This window comes from Chionomys nivalis, chromosome 14, assembly GCF_950005125.1.
Source record: "Chionomys nivalis chromosome 14, mChiNiv1.1, whole genome shotgun sequence".
Lineage (NCBI taxonomy): Eukaryota > Metazoa > Chordata > Mammalia > Rodentia > Cricetidae > Chionomys > Chionomys nivalis.
The window spans coordinates 45,055,670-45,072,952 of record NC_080099.1 but is presented as its reverse complement, the minus strand read 5'-3'; the positions used below and the strand labels follow the sequence as shown (position 1 = coordinate 45,072,952).

Here is a 17,283-nt window from a genome sequence, read left to right as displayed (position 1 = left end):
CAGGAAAGCTTTATTTGTTAGAACACAAATGAAATATCACACTTCCTCTCTTTGTCTAAAATAAAAAAAATATAATAATATAAGAAAAATTATATACAATAAGTACATTACTATATAAAACATATACAGGCAATAAATACATCAACAATGTCTAGGCAAGCCAGGCAGTGGTGGTGCACACCTTTAATCCCAGCACTCGGGAGGCAGAGGCAGGCGGATCTCTGGGAGTTTGAGGCCAGCCTGGTCTACAAGAGCTAGTTCTGGGACAGACACCAAAGCTACAGAGAGACCCTGTCTCAAAAAAAAAAACAAAAAAAACCCCAATGTCTAGGCAATAAATATTTGACAAATTCAGAGAAACACTCCATTATGTATCCTATTTTGGTGAGTTCAAAGGCTGTACCAATTCACTTTCTATTATAACATATTACCAAAGCTATGTTTTTATGTCTCTCAACATTATACACTTCACATTTCTTTAATTAATTTATTTTCTGAATTTGGTAACAAGAAAACTATAACAATAACTATAAAGTCATCAACTTTATTAGAGACTCGAGAAGAAAATAATATTACCCAATTAAGCAGGGAGTATAAGCACCTGACTTGCAAAAACTGTGAAAAATTACAGAAACAGCTGGTTGCTTTGATAGTCACCTAAGGCACCTCTTTAAGATTGGGGCATCCATCTTTAGCCTACAGGCCTAGCATATCTTACAGACTTTTCTGTGAAGCAGAATATTTTGAAGGGCTGTCCAACCTTGTCTTGGCAAAGCTTGGCAGTAGCTTTCTTTTGTGTCTTGCCTGTCCAATTAGGACAGTATACTGTCAGCAGTTGAAGCAAGGCCAGTTTATTGCCCAGTGACTAACTTTTCTAACACAGAAAGAAAACCCCATGTGGAGTTTCTTTGGTGCTCATTATCTTCTCTGAAGTAGATTGGTACTGCCAGCAGCAGATATGTTTCATTGTCATAAAAAATAACCTATGTTATTAAAACATCTTAAATGCTATATTCTGTAAATTTCTGAAGTGGTTGAAGATGACCTGTTTATCTAAAATATTTTTCAGTTTGACCCTGAAAATATACCTAATATGACTACAAGTTTGATTGTAATAGACAACTAATTACTAGCCTGCATTTCCTTATAATCCTAAATAGTTGGTAATATAACTTTCAAGGACTAGAAATTTGCATTACATTGTTAAATGAGCTGTATAGGTACAACACCTTGAGTAAGATTAGAAACATATGTACAGCATGTTATAACAAAAATAATCTTAAATTTGTATTAATATACAAAAATCCATATTAATATAAGATATTTAAGGCTGTTAGTTGCTTTTTTGGTTTTAAAGTAAATGTAATGATCTACCCTTAGCCTATTATATAGGCTATTATATATTCCCTCTTTTTCATTTAAAAATAAGAATGCTGAATCTTATCTCCTTTATTCAACCTTTTCCCTGATCGTTACCAATAACCACTTATAACCAACCATCCTAAATGATGACAAATATCCATAACCCATTGAATGACCAAAACCATCCACCCCATCTCTTGGTAATGTGGGTATCTTGTTCTTAAATTTACTTCCTGCTGTCTGTGTGTGGGGAGAGTGACAGCATCTTCAGGGAATCCTGAAAAGAAAAAAATTTGGGTCAATTGTCAAGTGCTGGGAGAGGTAGCAGTATCATTTATTGTCTAGTCTCTGCATAAGGAGAAAGTTCAAGACTTGTCTCAAGTCCTGGCTAGAGTAGACCATGAGACTGGATCATCTCAGCGAGCCACCTTGAAATTGTCTTGAGTAGTTTGTACTCCAAAGTCAATCATTAGGTAGTGTTTTCCAGATTAGTGGTGTTATCATAGTCCTGGTGGAAATGTCATTGTGTGGCTTTATTACCCTTTTGGAAATTTCAAAGGTCACTGTTAGTTGTGGTCATGGTTCACTGCCAAAAACTTAAACATTTTAAATGTCATACAAAGTAGATCTCAAAGAGTTTAAAAGATTAATATTTGTTATGTACATCCAGAGTGCAAATCTTAATTCCTAGTTACCTGAAAGAGACTCAGACCTGAAATCATGTACAGGAAGCTAGATGAAGTCTTTTTATAGAATCAGTTAGTCTATATGACTATTAATATCATGACAAAAAGTTTAAAAAATATATTAATCGTATAAATTTTGAGATAAAATTTATACCTTAAGAGTCAAAATAAAACCAAAGGATTATGAGATTAATGGAAATAAAATAGTCCCTTAATTTTGTTTGTTTTCTGTCCCATATCAAGTGGATCTTCTGACATGAGACAGAAATTTTGACTTTATTTTAACAAGCATTCTTGGGTTTAGAGAAGGAGAGAGCCACACTCCAACTCCAAAGCAAGTTTCAATTTTTAATTGAACTAAGACTACAAAAAGACCATTTGCATTGTATATCTGTAGAGAACAACAGAAACAAACATTTTGGGATATTTATAAAATTTTATCCCATTGGAAACATATAAACAGGCCAATTTACTATTTTTCTGGATGAGTTCTCCTTTTTTATCAAATGCTCAGTGATCTTCAGATTCCATATCTGGATGTCTTTATTCTCCTGAAAAGACAAAAAGAAAACCCTTTCCCAGCTCGAACTTTGTGGAAGTTCCCTTTTGGCAAGTTATATCTGATCAAATGAGAAGCTTTTGTAGTTTTATAGTATAGTTTAGACTGAATGGTCATGCTATTTGATGAACTATCTCCTCTTCTAATTAAAAGGTCTCTCTTCTTCAAATCCATTCTTTCAGGTGCTCTGGGAAGCAATTTCTCCCATGGTGACAGGGAAGGACATGGGGGCCTTCACGAGGCCCCCCAAAGCATTTCTTTTTTTTTTATTTTCTTTTTTATTTATTTATTTATTTATTTTTAATTTTTTTTATTCTTTTTTAATTAAAATTTCCACCTGCTCCCCGTTTCCCATTTCCCTCCCCTCCTCCCAAATATTGCCCCCTCCCTCCACTTCCCTCCCCCTATCCCTACTCCTCTCCTCCTCCCCCCACTCCATTCCCCCTCCCTCTCGATACTGAAGAGCAGTCCAAATTCCCTGCCCTGCGGGAAGACCAAGGTCCTTCTATCTACGTCCAGAAAGGTGAGCGTCCAAACAGGCTAAGCTCCCACAAAGCCAGTTCATGTATTAGGATCGAAACCTAGTGCCATTGTCCTTGGCTTCTCATCAGTCTTCATTGACCGCCATGCTCAGAGAGTCCGGAATCAACCCATGATTATTCAGTCCCAGACCAGCTGGCCTTGGTGGGCTCCCAATAAATCAGTTCCACTCCATCTTAGGGTTGGCAAGAGACTTGACTCTTGAGGGGTTCGCAGGTGTCCAGGAATATGTCCCCAGCTGGTACCTTGGGCAACTAAGGAGAGGGAACCTGAAATGACCCTATCCTATACTGATGAATATCTTGCATATCACCTTAGAACCTTCATCTGGCGATGGATCGAGGTAGAGACAGAGTCTCAATTTGGAGCAACGGTCTGAGCTCTTAAGGTCCAAATGAGGAGCAGAAGGAGGGAGAACATGAGCAAAAAATCAGGACCACGAGGGATGCACCCACCCACTGTGACAGTGGAACTGATTTATTGGGAGCCCAAAGCATTTCTTGATGGCAATGGGTTATTCTGTCTCTTTTTGATCTGCATTCATTGGACCAGTGTTGGCTTTTGCCACACCTTCTGCATACTCAAGTAGGGAGGGACCTTTTGTTTGGATTATTCCTAGAAAAAAACATTCTAAACATTCTAGGCATGCCCTGTTTACAGTTCCTTTTTAGGTGACCTTGTTTACCACAATTGAAACCCTTCATATTTCAATATTTCTTCAAACCTCTGGAAATCACTTCTCCTATCCAAGCATCATCATGGTCATGAGATTCATTACTGATTGTATGTCAGATCCATTCCCCCAAGGGTGCTGATCTTGACTTTAAAGGCCTAATTACCCCTTTGCATTGTGCATTAGCATTTTCAAAAGCCAGAGATTCAATTATTATTTTTATAGCTTCTGAATTAGGTATCATTCTATTTACTGCTGAAGTCAATCTTTGTAAGAAATCAGTGAAGGTTTCTTTTGGGTCCTGTATACCTTTAGTGAGTGACTCATTTTTTTTCCTACTTCTTCAATTTTGTCCCATGCATTCAAAGCTGATGCAGGGCATAAAGCCAGGGTATGGTAATCATACAGAGATTGCATTTGTACATTAGCATAATGTACAAGAAGTTGGTCTTCATACCTCTAGTCCTACTTTGCTGTTCAATGGTCTTAGCCTCTTCTTTCCACCAGGTCCTCCATTGTAATTGAGGACCAGGCTCCAAGACTGCTGTAACCAAGTCTCTCTACTCTTGAAGAATAATTCTATTACAAGTTGACCACGAGTTAAACAGCTTCACAAAAGGTAAATACAAGCAATATGAGACTATCGCTTCCTTAAATTTCCTTAAATCTAACATTTCCATAGGAGTTCATTCAACCTTGGGGATATCTATCATTTTGAAATTTTCATAAGGTTATTAGATAAATTAAAGTTTTTTGTTTGAAAGCTTTAGGTTGTTCCTCTCTAATCTTATAATGCAATGCTGAAATTGGTTCTACTTTAAATTCCTCTGTTTGGATCTGAATATCTCTATGATCTATTTTAAGTTTTATAAGGCCTGTATCTTGGTGCTCATATCAACCAACTTTTTTAGAGATAAACCAAGAATTATCAAACCAACAATAAGAATGATCAAAATGATAATTAACTTTATGTCAATGCCAGTTAAGCTGACTATTCCTTTATTTAATTGTTCCATTTTAAAATCATACATTGCATAATCATACAGAGACCTACATCTCTCCATCACAATAGGGTTTCCCATTTTTTGAACGTGGGAAAAACTCTCTTTTTTAAAACTAATTTCCCCCTTTCATATTCCCAATTGTCTCACCAAGTCTGCTGAAGACGGTGATGAAGACGTGAGGCTGACTGCTGCTGTGTAGAGCAGTAGAAGCATGAATGGCTTTTTCCAGAAGCTACTTAGCTTGTCAGCAGCCTGAGAAGGGGTTCAGGGAAAGCCCACATCCCACCAAGAGAAAACAAGTCAAAGAGCCAGCTGTCTGCATGGGGGAATGTGTAAAAGTGGCTAACTCCTGAGGTGTTTGGAAGCCAAACACATGTGGAGTTTGCTGCAGAGAGGCTATAACAGAAAAACCTCAAACACATTCAGAGGCTTAGGGAAAAAAGAGAGAATAAGTTAGCCAGTAAAGCAATGACTCTGGCAGGAGCCCCTGCATGCAACTCCAGTGTGTGCCAGTGGCTACAAAGCTACAGGCAAGTGGCTTTTTCAGGAATTCATGTCCCAAAGTTGGATGCCAGATGTAGCATGAATCTAATTGGTCTTAATAATTAAGACCCAGAGTCAGATATCAGGCAGTGACAACTAAAAGATCAGAGAAGAAAAGCAGCCAGACACTAAAGTCCTTACCAAAATTCCAAACCTATTAATCACAGAAATAGAAAGAAGTTAATCACAAATTTCATATGGAAGAATGAACCCAGCATAGCCAAAGTGATCCTAGACAGAAAGAACAATGCTGGAGGTAACACTCCAGATATTTGACTTCCAGTCATACTATGGAGCCACAGAAAATTAATGGAATGAAACAGAGAACCCAGAAATAAACACACAACTTCAATCACTTGAAGAAAAGATGACCTTTTTAAAGGATGCTGGGGAAACTAGGTAACACATGTAGAAGGCTGAAACAAGTTTCCTATCTCTCCCCCTGTACAGAAACAAATTGAAAATGGATCAAAGACCTAAATGTAAGAACTAAAACAATAAAACTGCTAGAAAAAGACATACACAAGATGTGAAAATATCTCCAGGAACTGACAAAGGAGAATGAATGATATTATGTTAAAAGTTCTTCACAGTGAATGAAGAGATAGCTTATAGAATGAGAGAAATTTTTTTCCAACTGTACATCTGTATTAGGGTTCTCTAAAGGAATAGAACTAATAGATCAAATCTATTTATATTAAAAGGGGATTTATTTAGAGTGACCTACAGACTGTGGTCCAGCTAGTCCAATAATGGCTGAAAAGCCAACAATCCAGTATTTGTTCAGTCTACAAGGCTGTATGTCTCACCTAGCCTTTAGTCTACATTGGAATACTAATGTAGGTTCTAATGTCATGGAAGGAATGCATCAGTAGCAGCATAGATGAATTGGCCAACAAGAGTGGGGCCAAACAGCAAAAGCTTCTTTTTTCCATGTCCTTTTATGTGGGCTGTTACCAGAAGTTGGGGGCCTAGATTTAGGGTGGGTCTTCCCACCTCAAGTGATCCAGTTAAGAAAAATCCTTCACAGGTTTGCCCAACTGTTGGGATTTTGTAGATTCCAGATGTAGTCAAGTTGACAACAAAGATTAGCTATATCACAACACCTGACATGGTATTGATAAATGGAATACACAGAGGGCTAAAAAAGTAATTAAACTCCAACTTCCCTCTTCTAAACTCATATATATAATCTAGCCAATGAGTGGGCAATAAAAAGAATAGATGCTGCCCAAAAGACAAGGTGCCAGTGACTGAGAGATACATAAATGTTCACTAAGCCACAGGGGAAACGCAGAGCAAAACTTTGAGATTCTCTTTTGCCTTTATCACAATGGTTGCCATTAAAACAACAAACAAAAATGTCGACAGCCAGGCGGTGCTGGTGCACGTCTTTAATTCCAGCACTCAGGAGGCAGAGGCAGGCGGATCTCTGTGAGTTCGAGACCAGCCTGGTCTACAAGAGCTAGTTCCAGGACAGGTTCCAAAACCACAGAGAAACCCTGTCTCGAAAAACCAAAAAAAAAAAAAATGTTGACAAAGCTATGGGGAAAGGTGTGGAGGCTCGAAAATGTGAGCCTATTTTTCACCCCGTCTGAAGGTCAGAGATTTGAGGTTGCTCAAAATTGTTGACAACAACCAGTGCTACACATCCTGACCTAGGTGCGGTTACTTGGTTCTTTTGATGTTAAGGTGGCCCATACAGTTGGATCCACTTCACCCTGACCAATGATCAGGATAGTCAAGCATACTTCCGCTCCTTTTTGAAACAGGAGGTTTGACCTTGGGGGTGGCTGCCTTTAGGATACTTGGTCTAGTTTGGGTTCACTGCCTAAATAACAGAATGCTAGTGACTTGATGTCTCAAAGCCCCGGAGCAAGTAACTGTTCTAGCTGTCTTTTGTATTATGTTAAAGCAGATTTTTGTCTTCTTTCCCCTATTGTATTGGGGTATAAAAGTATATGGAAAATTAAATGAAGGTGGATTTCAGTATTCACTGGAACTCCCTTCTGATACTATCCGATGTTTTCTGTTATATTATTTCTTACTTGCATCTTCATGCCTTTTACTAACTCTTCTCATCCCCAAGCCTCTACCTTGATAAGTGGTATTTTTGTAGAGGCTGGTCCCCTACAGAAAGGGAATGCTTATATACATTGTGTAGTCAATGTGTAGGGAGGTAAAGCCACCAGAGATCACACATGGACTTTACTTATTTTACATCCTGGCTGCAATTTCTTCTCCTTCCTCTCCTCCCAGTCCCTTCTCCCAACTCCCTCTGTTCCCACCCCCATACACTCCTTCTCTGTTTCTGTTTAGTAAAGGGCAGGTCTTTTTTGAGTATCAACAAAACATGGTATATCAAGGTGCAGTTAATATTAACTTCCTTCCCATGGTTCCAAGGCAACCCAGTATGAGGAGCAGGGTCCCAAAAGTCAGTAAAAGAGTCAGAGACATCCCTGGTACCTGTTGTTAAGAATGCCACAAGAAAACCAAGCTACACAACTGTAACATATATGCAGAATGCCTAGGTCAGTCCCATGCTGGCTTCCTGGCTGTTGGTTCACTCTGTAGGAGCCCCTAGGAGCCCAGGTTAGGTGATTCTGTGAGTTTCCTTGTGGTGTCGCTGATCCCTCTGGCTCTTATAATCATTTCTTCCTCTCTTCTGCAGGATTCCCTGAACTTATCTAATATTTGGCTGTGGGTCTATGCATCTGTTTCCATCGGTTTCTGGGTGAAAGCTCTCTGATGACATCAGTCTGGTCACAGGAGATGGCCAGTTCAGGTTACCTATCTGTGATTGCTAGGAATCTCAGCTAGGTTCATCCTTAGAGATTCCTGTGAGTTTCCCTTGTGCCAGGTTTATACCTGACCCAGAAATGCCCACTCCCCATTCCCAGTATTCTCTTTCAGTATTCTATCCCCATATCCCCAGTCCCAACCTGATTACTCTTGTTCCCATTCCATCCACCCTCAGTCCCTTCATGAAATCTTTTCTATTTCCCCTTCCTGGGGAGATCCTGGTGTTCTCCACGTGAGCATTCCTTGTTGCCTAGTCTCTCTGGGTCTGTGGATTGTAGCATAGTTATCCTTTATTTTACAGTTAATAGCATGGATGCTCTTAAAGTCAAATAGAAAGTCTGTATTGTTTGCCGGCAGCTGCAGGGGGAGCCTGCCAAAATCATGCAGCCCCCCAAGCCTCACCAATCTTTGTATTTTAAGCACATAAACCACATCCTGGTTGATATACTTCAGTTAACAAGAACAGTTAGCCATAATCAGAACTTGTGAAAGAAAAAAGTAAGGTTAGTACATTTAGGTACTTTCCTGAATCTTGAAACCGAACAAGTTCTACAATAGATTAGGTCTTTGTTCCCATTTTGGCAAGTTCAGAGACTTACATGCTGGGTTTTAAGGTCAGAATGGTGGCTCTAAGATGGCATTAGTATGCTAAGGGTCTGGGGACCTGTTTCAACTGTGGGTATCAGTGTGGAACTTCTTCCTCAAAATTCTATATGATCCAACTCCTGCGAATATGCATAAAGAAATATAAGTCAGCACACGGCAATGACACTTGCTCACCCTTGTTTATTGCAACACTACTAACAATAAGGTATCAAGACAGCACAGATGTCAATCAACAGAGCAATGGATAAAGTTTATGGGAAATATAAATGTAATGGAGTTTCATTCATCCATAAAGAATAATGGAATTATGTTATTTTTAAGAAAGTGGATGGAACTGGAGATCATTATGTCAACTGAAATAAGTTAGGCCTAGAAAGACAAATACTACATCTTCTTTTTCACATGAAACCTACACTAAATACAGATATGTGTGATAATAAAGAGGGTAGTATTTGAGAAGGGGACTAGCCAAAATGGTGAGGGGGCAGGGAAAGAACAATGAGAAGTGAATATGGTCAAAGAGGATGATGCACTTTTAAAAATGTTATCATGAGACCCAGTGCTTTGTACAATGAATACACACAGTAAAATATTTGGAAAGGAAAAAGAAATGAAAACAGTATGACTCATGATTGTAATCCCGGTAGTCGAGAGTCTGAGGTAGAAAGATTCCCATGAGTTTGAGACCAGACAGGCTTTCAAAACAGTAATAGCAAAACACAGCCCATGTTAGCTAGGCATAGTAGTTCATATCAGCAACCACAGCACTCAGGAGGTAGATTCATGAGGTTCACAGTAAAAAAGAAATGGATTGTGTTATTATAAGTAAAAGAAGTAGAATGAATAAACTTTATTACTTTCATGCTTATTGTGATATCTATCATACATGTAAAAATTTTGAGTATGTGTAATTTAAATAGTAACAAATGCTTATTTACTCTTTAGGTCATACCAAAAAATTATTCGGTGGTACATTTGAAGCTAACATCCTCAGAAGTGACCACTACCCTGAAGTCTGGTAAATACTGCGTTTGGTATTTATTGCATTTTTCACAGACCTAGCTGTTTCTAAACAATACAGTGATTGGTTTTATATGGCTATGCTAGTTAGTTTTTGTCCCTTTCGTCCAAGCTAGGGTCATCTTGGAAGAGAAAATACCTTCATCAGATTATCCCATAGGCAAGTCTGTGGAAGCATTTTCTTGATGATTGATTTATATGAGAGGGCCCAGTCCACTGTGGACAGTGCCACACCTGGGCAGGTGTGCTTAGGTTGTACGAAGAAGCAAGCTGAGAAAGCCATGTAAGTAGTACTCCTCCATAGTCTGGGCATCAGCTCCTGCCTTCAGGTTCCTGCCCTGAACTCCTGCCCTAACTTTCCCAAGTGATGGAATGTCATGTGGAAACATAAGCCAAATAAAGCCTTTCTTTCCCAAGTTGCTTTTGGTCAGAATGCTTTATCACACAAATAGACAGAAAAACAGACAACAGTTTATTCTGCCTGGGTTGTTGATCTTTAATCTGAATATTTATAGTCAACAATATTTAGAAAAATGTGATGAAATGTCTTCTTTGAGAATGCTAAATAACATGATTTTAATTTTTTTATACAAATTGGCTGAGTGTTTTCTTTGAAGACATATATCAACTAGGCATAAAGATGTCTCCTTTGATTATTTAGGATTCAAATTCACAATATGTAAAGCTACTACAAACCAACAGGAAAATGACAAGAGAACTGAACAAAAACTCCTCTTTCCAAAGCACCCAGATGTCTGAAAATATATTCAATAGTTAACAGTCAGGGGCTAATAATGTGGCTCCATGCTGTTTTGGCATCTGCAAATTCCAATACTGCAAAAAGGTTAATAACCAGAGAAACAAAACTTACACAATGAGTTATGAACACATTTTTAGAAGGCTAGCATTATAAAGCACCAGAGTTTGAGTGCAGTTTGCTCACTCTAAAACTCAAGCTGTTATTTGGTCCCTATTATGAGGTTTTATAAGGTGGGAGCAAGCTGAGACTTTCAGGAAGTTCTTTTTGTAATTAATAGATTATCTCAAAAGGGGGTCTACTATAAAGTTCAGGTCTCTTTTACACACCCTGTCTTTTTCATCACACGATCCCTTTCATTGCTGAGGGCAGCAGGAAGGAGATCACTAGAATGGTTCCTTAATCTTGGACTGCACCCATGGACCAAAGTAAAGCTGTTTAAAAATAAACTACCCCATGATATTGCACCATTAGCAACAGAAAAAAGACACTAGACATTGGATATAGTTTGAGCAATTGGTGGCTACACTGCTGATGACTGTAGAACTTCAGTGTAAATTGATACAACTTCTTAGCAGTTTGTCATTACAACATAAAGCTGAAAAAGAACATGTATTACGACACCAGTTTCACTTCTAGGTAGACACTCTGTCCACCAGATCTGTGTAAATACACACAGAGTGATATGCATATTCATGAAATAACTTTTAATTAAAGTTATAATCATAAACAATTGAATTTGGTTACAATTATCCTGAAAAAGATAAAAGCAATTTCTGATATCTAGGAGCTGGGTTAATATAAATAAGTCATAGTGTCTTCCTGTTCAACATAAACAATTTCATAGAATACTTAGACAAGGCTATTCAGTGATGGGAGTGGATCAGGGAAAAGAGCATACTATAATCAGTCTGTACACAGACAAAAAAGAGAACTAATTAACCTATTCACAAAATGACCAAATGCCTCTTTAGATTGCAAATATTAGTAATTGGGGCCCTGACCAATGGCATTGTTATCCTTACTCATTTCTTATATTTTGCATAAGGTCATTAATTTACTCACCGTGTAATTAACTTCACTTATGACAGATGCCAATCGAGATCAAAGTCCTACCTCAAATCCCCCCTAAATCACCCAACACAAAGCCACAAACCACATGCCCTTTAAAATAGTTTCTTACTGATGCTCCCCATGTTTCCAAGGATGTGCAGCTTTCACTGCTGCAGTAAGTCAATCAGTGCAGCTTAACTTAGCAACAGCAGGATTTCCAGTGATAATGGAAGTGGAAGAAGACCATCAGTTGTAGACTCAGATATTCAAGAAGCTAGTGTCGAAGTTTCATCTGGCACAAAGTTTATATATAGCATTAAGGAGAGAAGAGAGAAAAAATTTAGGAATGCACATTTGCACCACGTGTTAAGACAGAGCTCAAAGGGTTTGTTAATGATGACAGAATATTAACATTTTGTGTATTTTTACTTTTTGAGACAGGCTTTCATGTGCCCTGTGTTGGCCTTGAATTCACTATGTACAGCAGCCAGTGCTGGCTGTGTAGTTCTGATCTTCTTGCCTCTGCCTCATAAATGCTAGAATTACAGTCATGCTCCATCATGCTCAGCTAAATATTTTGTATACTTTCTTCTTCATTCACTTTGCCCCCACTGAGAAATAAGGGTTAGGCTTCTCTGAAATGACAGCAATCTATCGTATAGCTTCTAGGGTTTAAAATGCTAAGTATAAATGGAAATAGAATACTTCTGATCAGCAGGAGGAGGCGGTTTTAATGATATGTTCCATCACTTGGGACCTTTGGTCTTTCTGATTGTTTGTTTGCATCATTTGGGATTGAACCCCAGGCATTGTGCATGTTAGACAAGGCTGTACCACTGAACTACCACCCCAGAGCTCAGGACCATAGTTTATTCGTCTGTTTAAAGAAATTCAGGGAGAGGAGGATTAGATCTCATCTCCCTATTTTGGAATCTAAAGTCCTAAATTGATCTTCACTTTATTTATCCACTACATTACCCAGGAAAAAGCATTAGATTGACTAAGTGTATAGAGTTTGGGTCAGTCAAAACTACAGTGCATAAATATTTCTGTTTACCAAATATCTCCTGTCAGCTTCTTCATCTTTTAAGACAGAAATATTGCCTTTCTTAATAGGGTTGCTGTAAGATTATATTGAATATTGCATGTAAATCGCAGCGCTAGTTCATAGAAACCATGCCTGGTCAATATTGCCGCCTGACAAATAATCCTAAGAGACAAGCCGTCAGTTGCTTCCTCTGGGTGAAGCAATGCATTTGTGAAAAACAAGAAATGTGTTCCTACTGGACCCCAGGTTCCTGAAGAATATCTGCCTGCTTACTTTTCTGTTTCCTCTCCTACCATCCTTCCATATCCACCGCCCTCGCCTTTCTGCTCATCACCCCAGCGCTTCTCCATTGGGCTTCAGAGGACAGTGCAGGTTCTGTTCACCATTTCCTTGGTCTCTAGGTGCGCTATGGAAATGTAACTTTAATTCGTACTGTTTGTTCATTGCTGCAGTGGCCCCAGACGATAGCTAGTGATCTCAGCGTGAGCGCACAACCTCCTCGGTTTCTCAATTCCCAAGGACTTTTTTTTTCCTGAAAGGGAATTAACCGGGAGTCTACGGTTGCTGTAGCAACAAACTTCCAACCTCTGCTCAACTCTCCGGAATGAGCACATACCTATTAATACGCTTAATGGCCTAGGGAATTAAGTTACTCACAGCAGATTTTCTTTCAGGTGCAAAACAGCTTACCTGGCCACCGAGCCAGCCTTTGGTGGCGTTGCGGTTGGAGGCTAGTAATAGGAGAGCTGGTGTTTGTGCAACCTGTTGGCAAAAGTGAAAGCCAGGTATCCCAGAGCTGGCAGCAGCCTTGGGGAGTGCACTTGTGAGGAGGAATGATGGCAGCTGCGCGCAGAAAACCTTTGCTGATCAGGCAGGTGGGATCTCTTCTCCTTCTCTGGTGTGTGTCTGTGGGAGGCGCGGCCACTATCCGCTATTCGGTGGCGGAGGAGATGGAGAGCGGATCCTTTGTGGCTAACGTGGCTAAGGACCTGGGGCTAGAGGTGGGGAAGCTGGCAGAGCGCGGGGCGCGGCTGGTTGCCGAGGGCAACAAGTTACACTTCCGGCTCCACCGCAAGACGGGAGATTTGTTCGTCAAGGAGAAACTGGATCGCGAGGCACTCTGTGGCAAAGCTGACCCTTGTGTGCTGCACTTCGAAATTGTTCTGGCAGAGCCGCTGCAGTCCTTCCGTGTGGAAGTCAGAGTATTTGATATCAATGACAATGCCCCAGTTTTTCTAAACAAGGAGCCTCTTTTAAAGATTCCCGAGAGCACCCCTTTGGGCTCACGCTTCCCTCTGCAGAGCGCCCAGGACCTGGATGTGGGACTCAATGGCCTCCAAAACTACACCCTGAGTGCAAACCCCTATTTCCACTTGCACACGCGCTTCCGAAGCCATGGGCCCAAATATGCGGAGCTTGTGCTGGATAATCCCCTGGATAGAGAGGAGCAACCTGAAGTCAACTTGACCATTACAGCGGTGGATGGTGGGTCCCCTCCCAAGTCTGGCACCGCCAACATTCGAGTGCTTGTTCTGGACGTCAATGACCACGTGCCCCAGTTCTCTCGCTTGGTATATCGCGCTCAGGTACCAGAGAACAGCGACAACGGCTCTTTAGTAGTGGTGGTGACTGCCACGGACCTGGACGAGGGCACCAACAAGCAGATCACTTATTCTTTAGCTGAAAATCCAGAAGCAGTTCTCCAGACGTTTCTTGTCGACTCGCAAACCGGAGAAGTTCGACTCCGCGGGCCCCTAGATTTTGAAACGATGGAAACATACGACATTGACATTCAAGCGACAGATGGAGGGGGCCTTTCCGCCCACAGCAAAGTCTTGGTGGAAGTGGTGGATGTAAATGACAATCCTCCGGAAGTGACAGTCTCCTCAGTGTCCAGCCCTCTTCCTGAGGACTCTCCGCTCCAGACAGTAGTGGCCCTCTTCACTATCCGGGACCGGGATGTGCGAGTTGGAGGGAAAATCACCTGCTTCCTCAGAGAAGACTTGCCCTTTGTAGTCAAGCACACATTCCGGAATTCTTACTCGCTGGTCACTGACAGAAGCTTGGATAGGGAAGATGTCTCCAGTTATAACATCACACTCGTTGCCATGGATACTGGACCACCCAACCTGTCCACAGAGACTGTGATTGAAGTGCTAATATCTGACATAAATGATAATCCTCCAATCTTTCAGGAGGATTCCTACATCTTGACTGTCCGTGAAAACAACAGTCCCGCAGTTTTTATTGGCAAAGTCCACGCTGATGATCTAGATGTGGGCGAAAATGCCCAAGTGACATATTCTCTCCTGCCTCCAAAGAGTGGAGACCTCTCAGTCTTTGCCTACATCTCTATAAATTCAGACAATGGAAAGCTCTATGCACTAAGAACCATGGATTATGAGGCCATTCAAGATTTTCAGTTTGTGGTAAAGGCAACCGATGGGGGTTTTCTGTCACTGAGTAGCCAAGTTACTGTCAGAGTGGTTATCCTGGATGACAACGACAATCGTCCAATGATCTTGTACCCACTACAGAATGGCAGCTTGCCCTGCAACGACCTAGTGCCCAGGTCTGCAGAGGCAGGTTACCTGGTGACCAAAGTGGTGGCTGTAGATGGTGACTCTGGGCAGAACTCTTGGCTTTCATACCATCTCCTTAAAGCCACTGACCTTGGGTTATTTTCTGTTCAGAGACAAAACGGGGAAATACGTACACTGAGGCAGATATCCGAGAGAGATCCTATGATTCAGAAATTGACCATTCTTGTTCAGGATCATGGCCAGCCAGCTCTCTCCACTACGGCCTCACTCAACATCCTGCTGGTAGACGGCTTTTCAGAGCCTTACTTGCAGTTCCAGGATCCATCCAAGCATTCCAGAAAGGTAAATCCAACCACAAAATATTTAGTCATTTCTCTGGCTGTGCTTTCTTTTCTTTTTCTCGTCTCTGTCACTGTGATCTTTGTTATACACCTCTATCAGAAGATTAAACACAGAGACAAACTCACAATTCAAGAGCACTTCTATGATGACTGCAATTTTCCTAACAATTTGGTACAAGGAAGAGGCAATGGTTCCTTACCTCAGCCTTGTCCTTATGATATGTGCTCAGCCACTGGAACTGGAAATAGTGAGTTCCGTTTTCTTAAGCGATTTATGCCCAATTTCCCTTTCCCTCATGCTACTGGAGAGGTGAAAACGGAGGATGACCCCAGTTTACCTCCAAATTCTAATAGAAATCGATCTCGGGGTTCAGAGGGCCATGCCCGGATAGACGATGACTATATGTAATGCTGACTAATTCAGATACATGCTGTTACAGTCCATCGTCAAAGAGCTACCCTCACTAAAACAAGGATGGGAGTAGATTACAACTCTGGGGAAACACAAGTGCCTAGTTTGGTGAAAATAGGAAGCTCAGCTTAGCTTAATATAAAGCAAGTATCTGGATCTCTAGATTATATATACATTTGGAATTCTGTTAAAGAAATGTTACTTTGTGTAAATTCTGCTTTTTCATCTCTCATGTGTTAGGCAAAAAAATGAAGGAGCCATTTTTCCTGTTTCCCATGGAAGTTCACTGGCCCTGGCCTGAAAAATACTTAGTTCCATAGCAAAAGTTAATTATTTTGCTTTTAAATCATCTTTCAGTAGAAAGTTCTTTATATACAGGGAGGAGGACTAGGTTCTCAGCTGATTAAGAATTGGGTTTGCCCGAGAGTGGTAGCACATTCCTCTAATTCCAGAAGGTAGAGTCAGGTGGATTGCTGTGAGTTCAAGGCCAGTCAGTACTATACAGTGAGACCCTGTCTCCGAAAAGATTTTACAGAGACATAGTTCATTCAGAAATTTCTATATTTTGTGCCTGACAAATGGAGATCGTCTCTGAATCAGCTTGCATGCATCATTTGTAATCCTAAAAATATTCAGTAAAAGTGATGATCCTTGCTGACAATGACAGAAAAGATGAAGATTAAAAAAGAAAAGGATTGCCGGGTGGTGGTGGCGCACGCCTTTAATCCCAGCACTTGGGAGGCAGAGGCAGGCGGATCTCTGTGAGTTCGAGACCAGCCTGGTCTACAAGAGCTAGTTCCAGGACAGGCTCCAAAACCACAGAGAAACCCTGTCTTGAAAAACCAAAACAACAACAACAACAACAACAACAAAACAAAAAACAAAACAAAAAGAAAAGGATTTCATTTATTTGTAAATGTAAGGACAAATATAAAGCTGGAGTTCAGTCAAGAACTATTACCCAGGATTATTAATTATAGCTTCTTAAGGATTATTTGGGTCTTAGGCAGGTCTCAAGTTTCTTTCAATACAGATATCCTTGCCTTATCAGAGAGAAGTTATTTGAAAATAGGTAATGAAGAATGGGTTAGGATATAAATAGAATACTTTTTACTATAGTTAATTGACTATAGAATATTTACTTTAAATAATTTTATTTTAAATAATGTAGAACTTTTATATTTTTAAATTATTTTGTAGTTTTGTATTTTATATTTTTAAACTATTTTGTATAGAGCAACTATAAAAAAGGAACCAAAGAAAGACGTTCATTAATACCAGTTAAATGGCCTTAAGAGAAGCAGGTAGTACCTGATTAGATGGCAGGCCTCTTC

At 40.2% G+C, this 17,283-nt stretch overlaps 1 protein-coding gene across 1 annotated transcript; it reads left to right on the top strand.

The window, feature by feature from the left end:
- Positions 1 to 13,489: 13,489 nt before the first annotated feature.
- Positions 13,490 to 15,946, top strand: Pcdhb1 (protocadherin beta 1). The gene has a single exon (XM_057789377.1). It carries the CDS (start codon positions 13,490 to 13,492, stop codon positions 15,944 to 15,946), a length of 2,457 nt encoding a protein of 818 aa, XP_057645360.1.
- The last annotated feature ends 1,337 nt before the right edge of the window (positions 15,947 to 17,283 follow it).

Bases quoted from the DNA above. Each gene is read 5' to 3' on its own strand.
- Pcdhb1 (XM_057789377.1), top strand. From the start codon at position 13,490: ATGGCAGCTGCGCGCAGAAAACCTTTGCTGATCAGGCAGGTGGGATCT.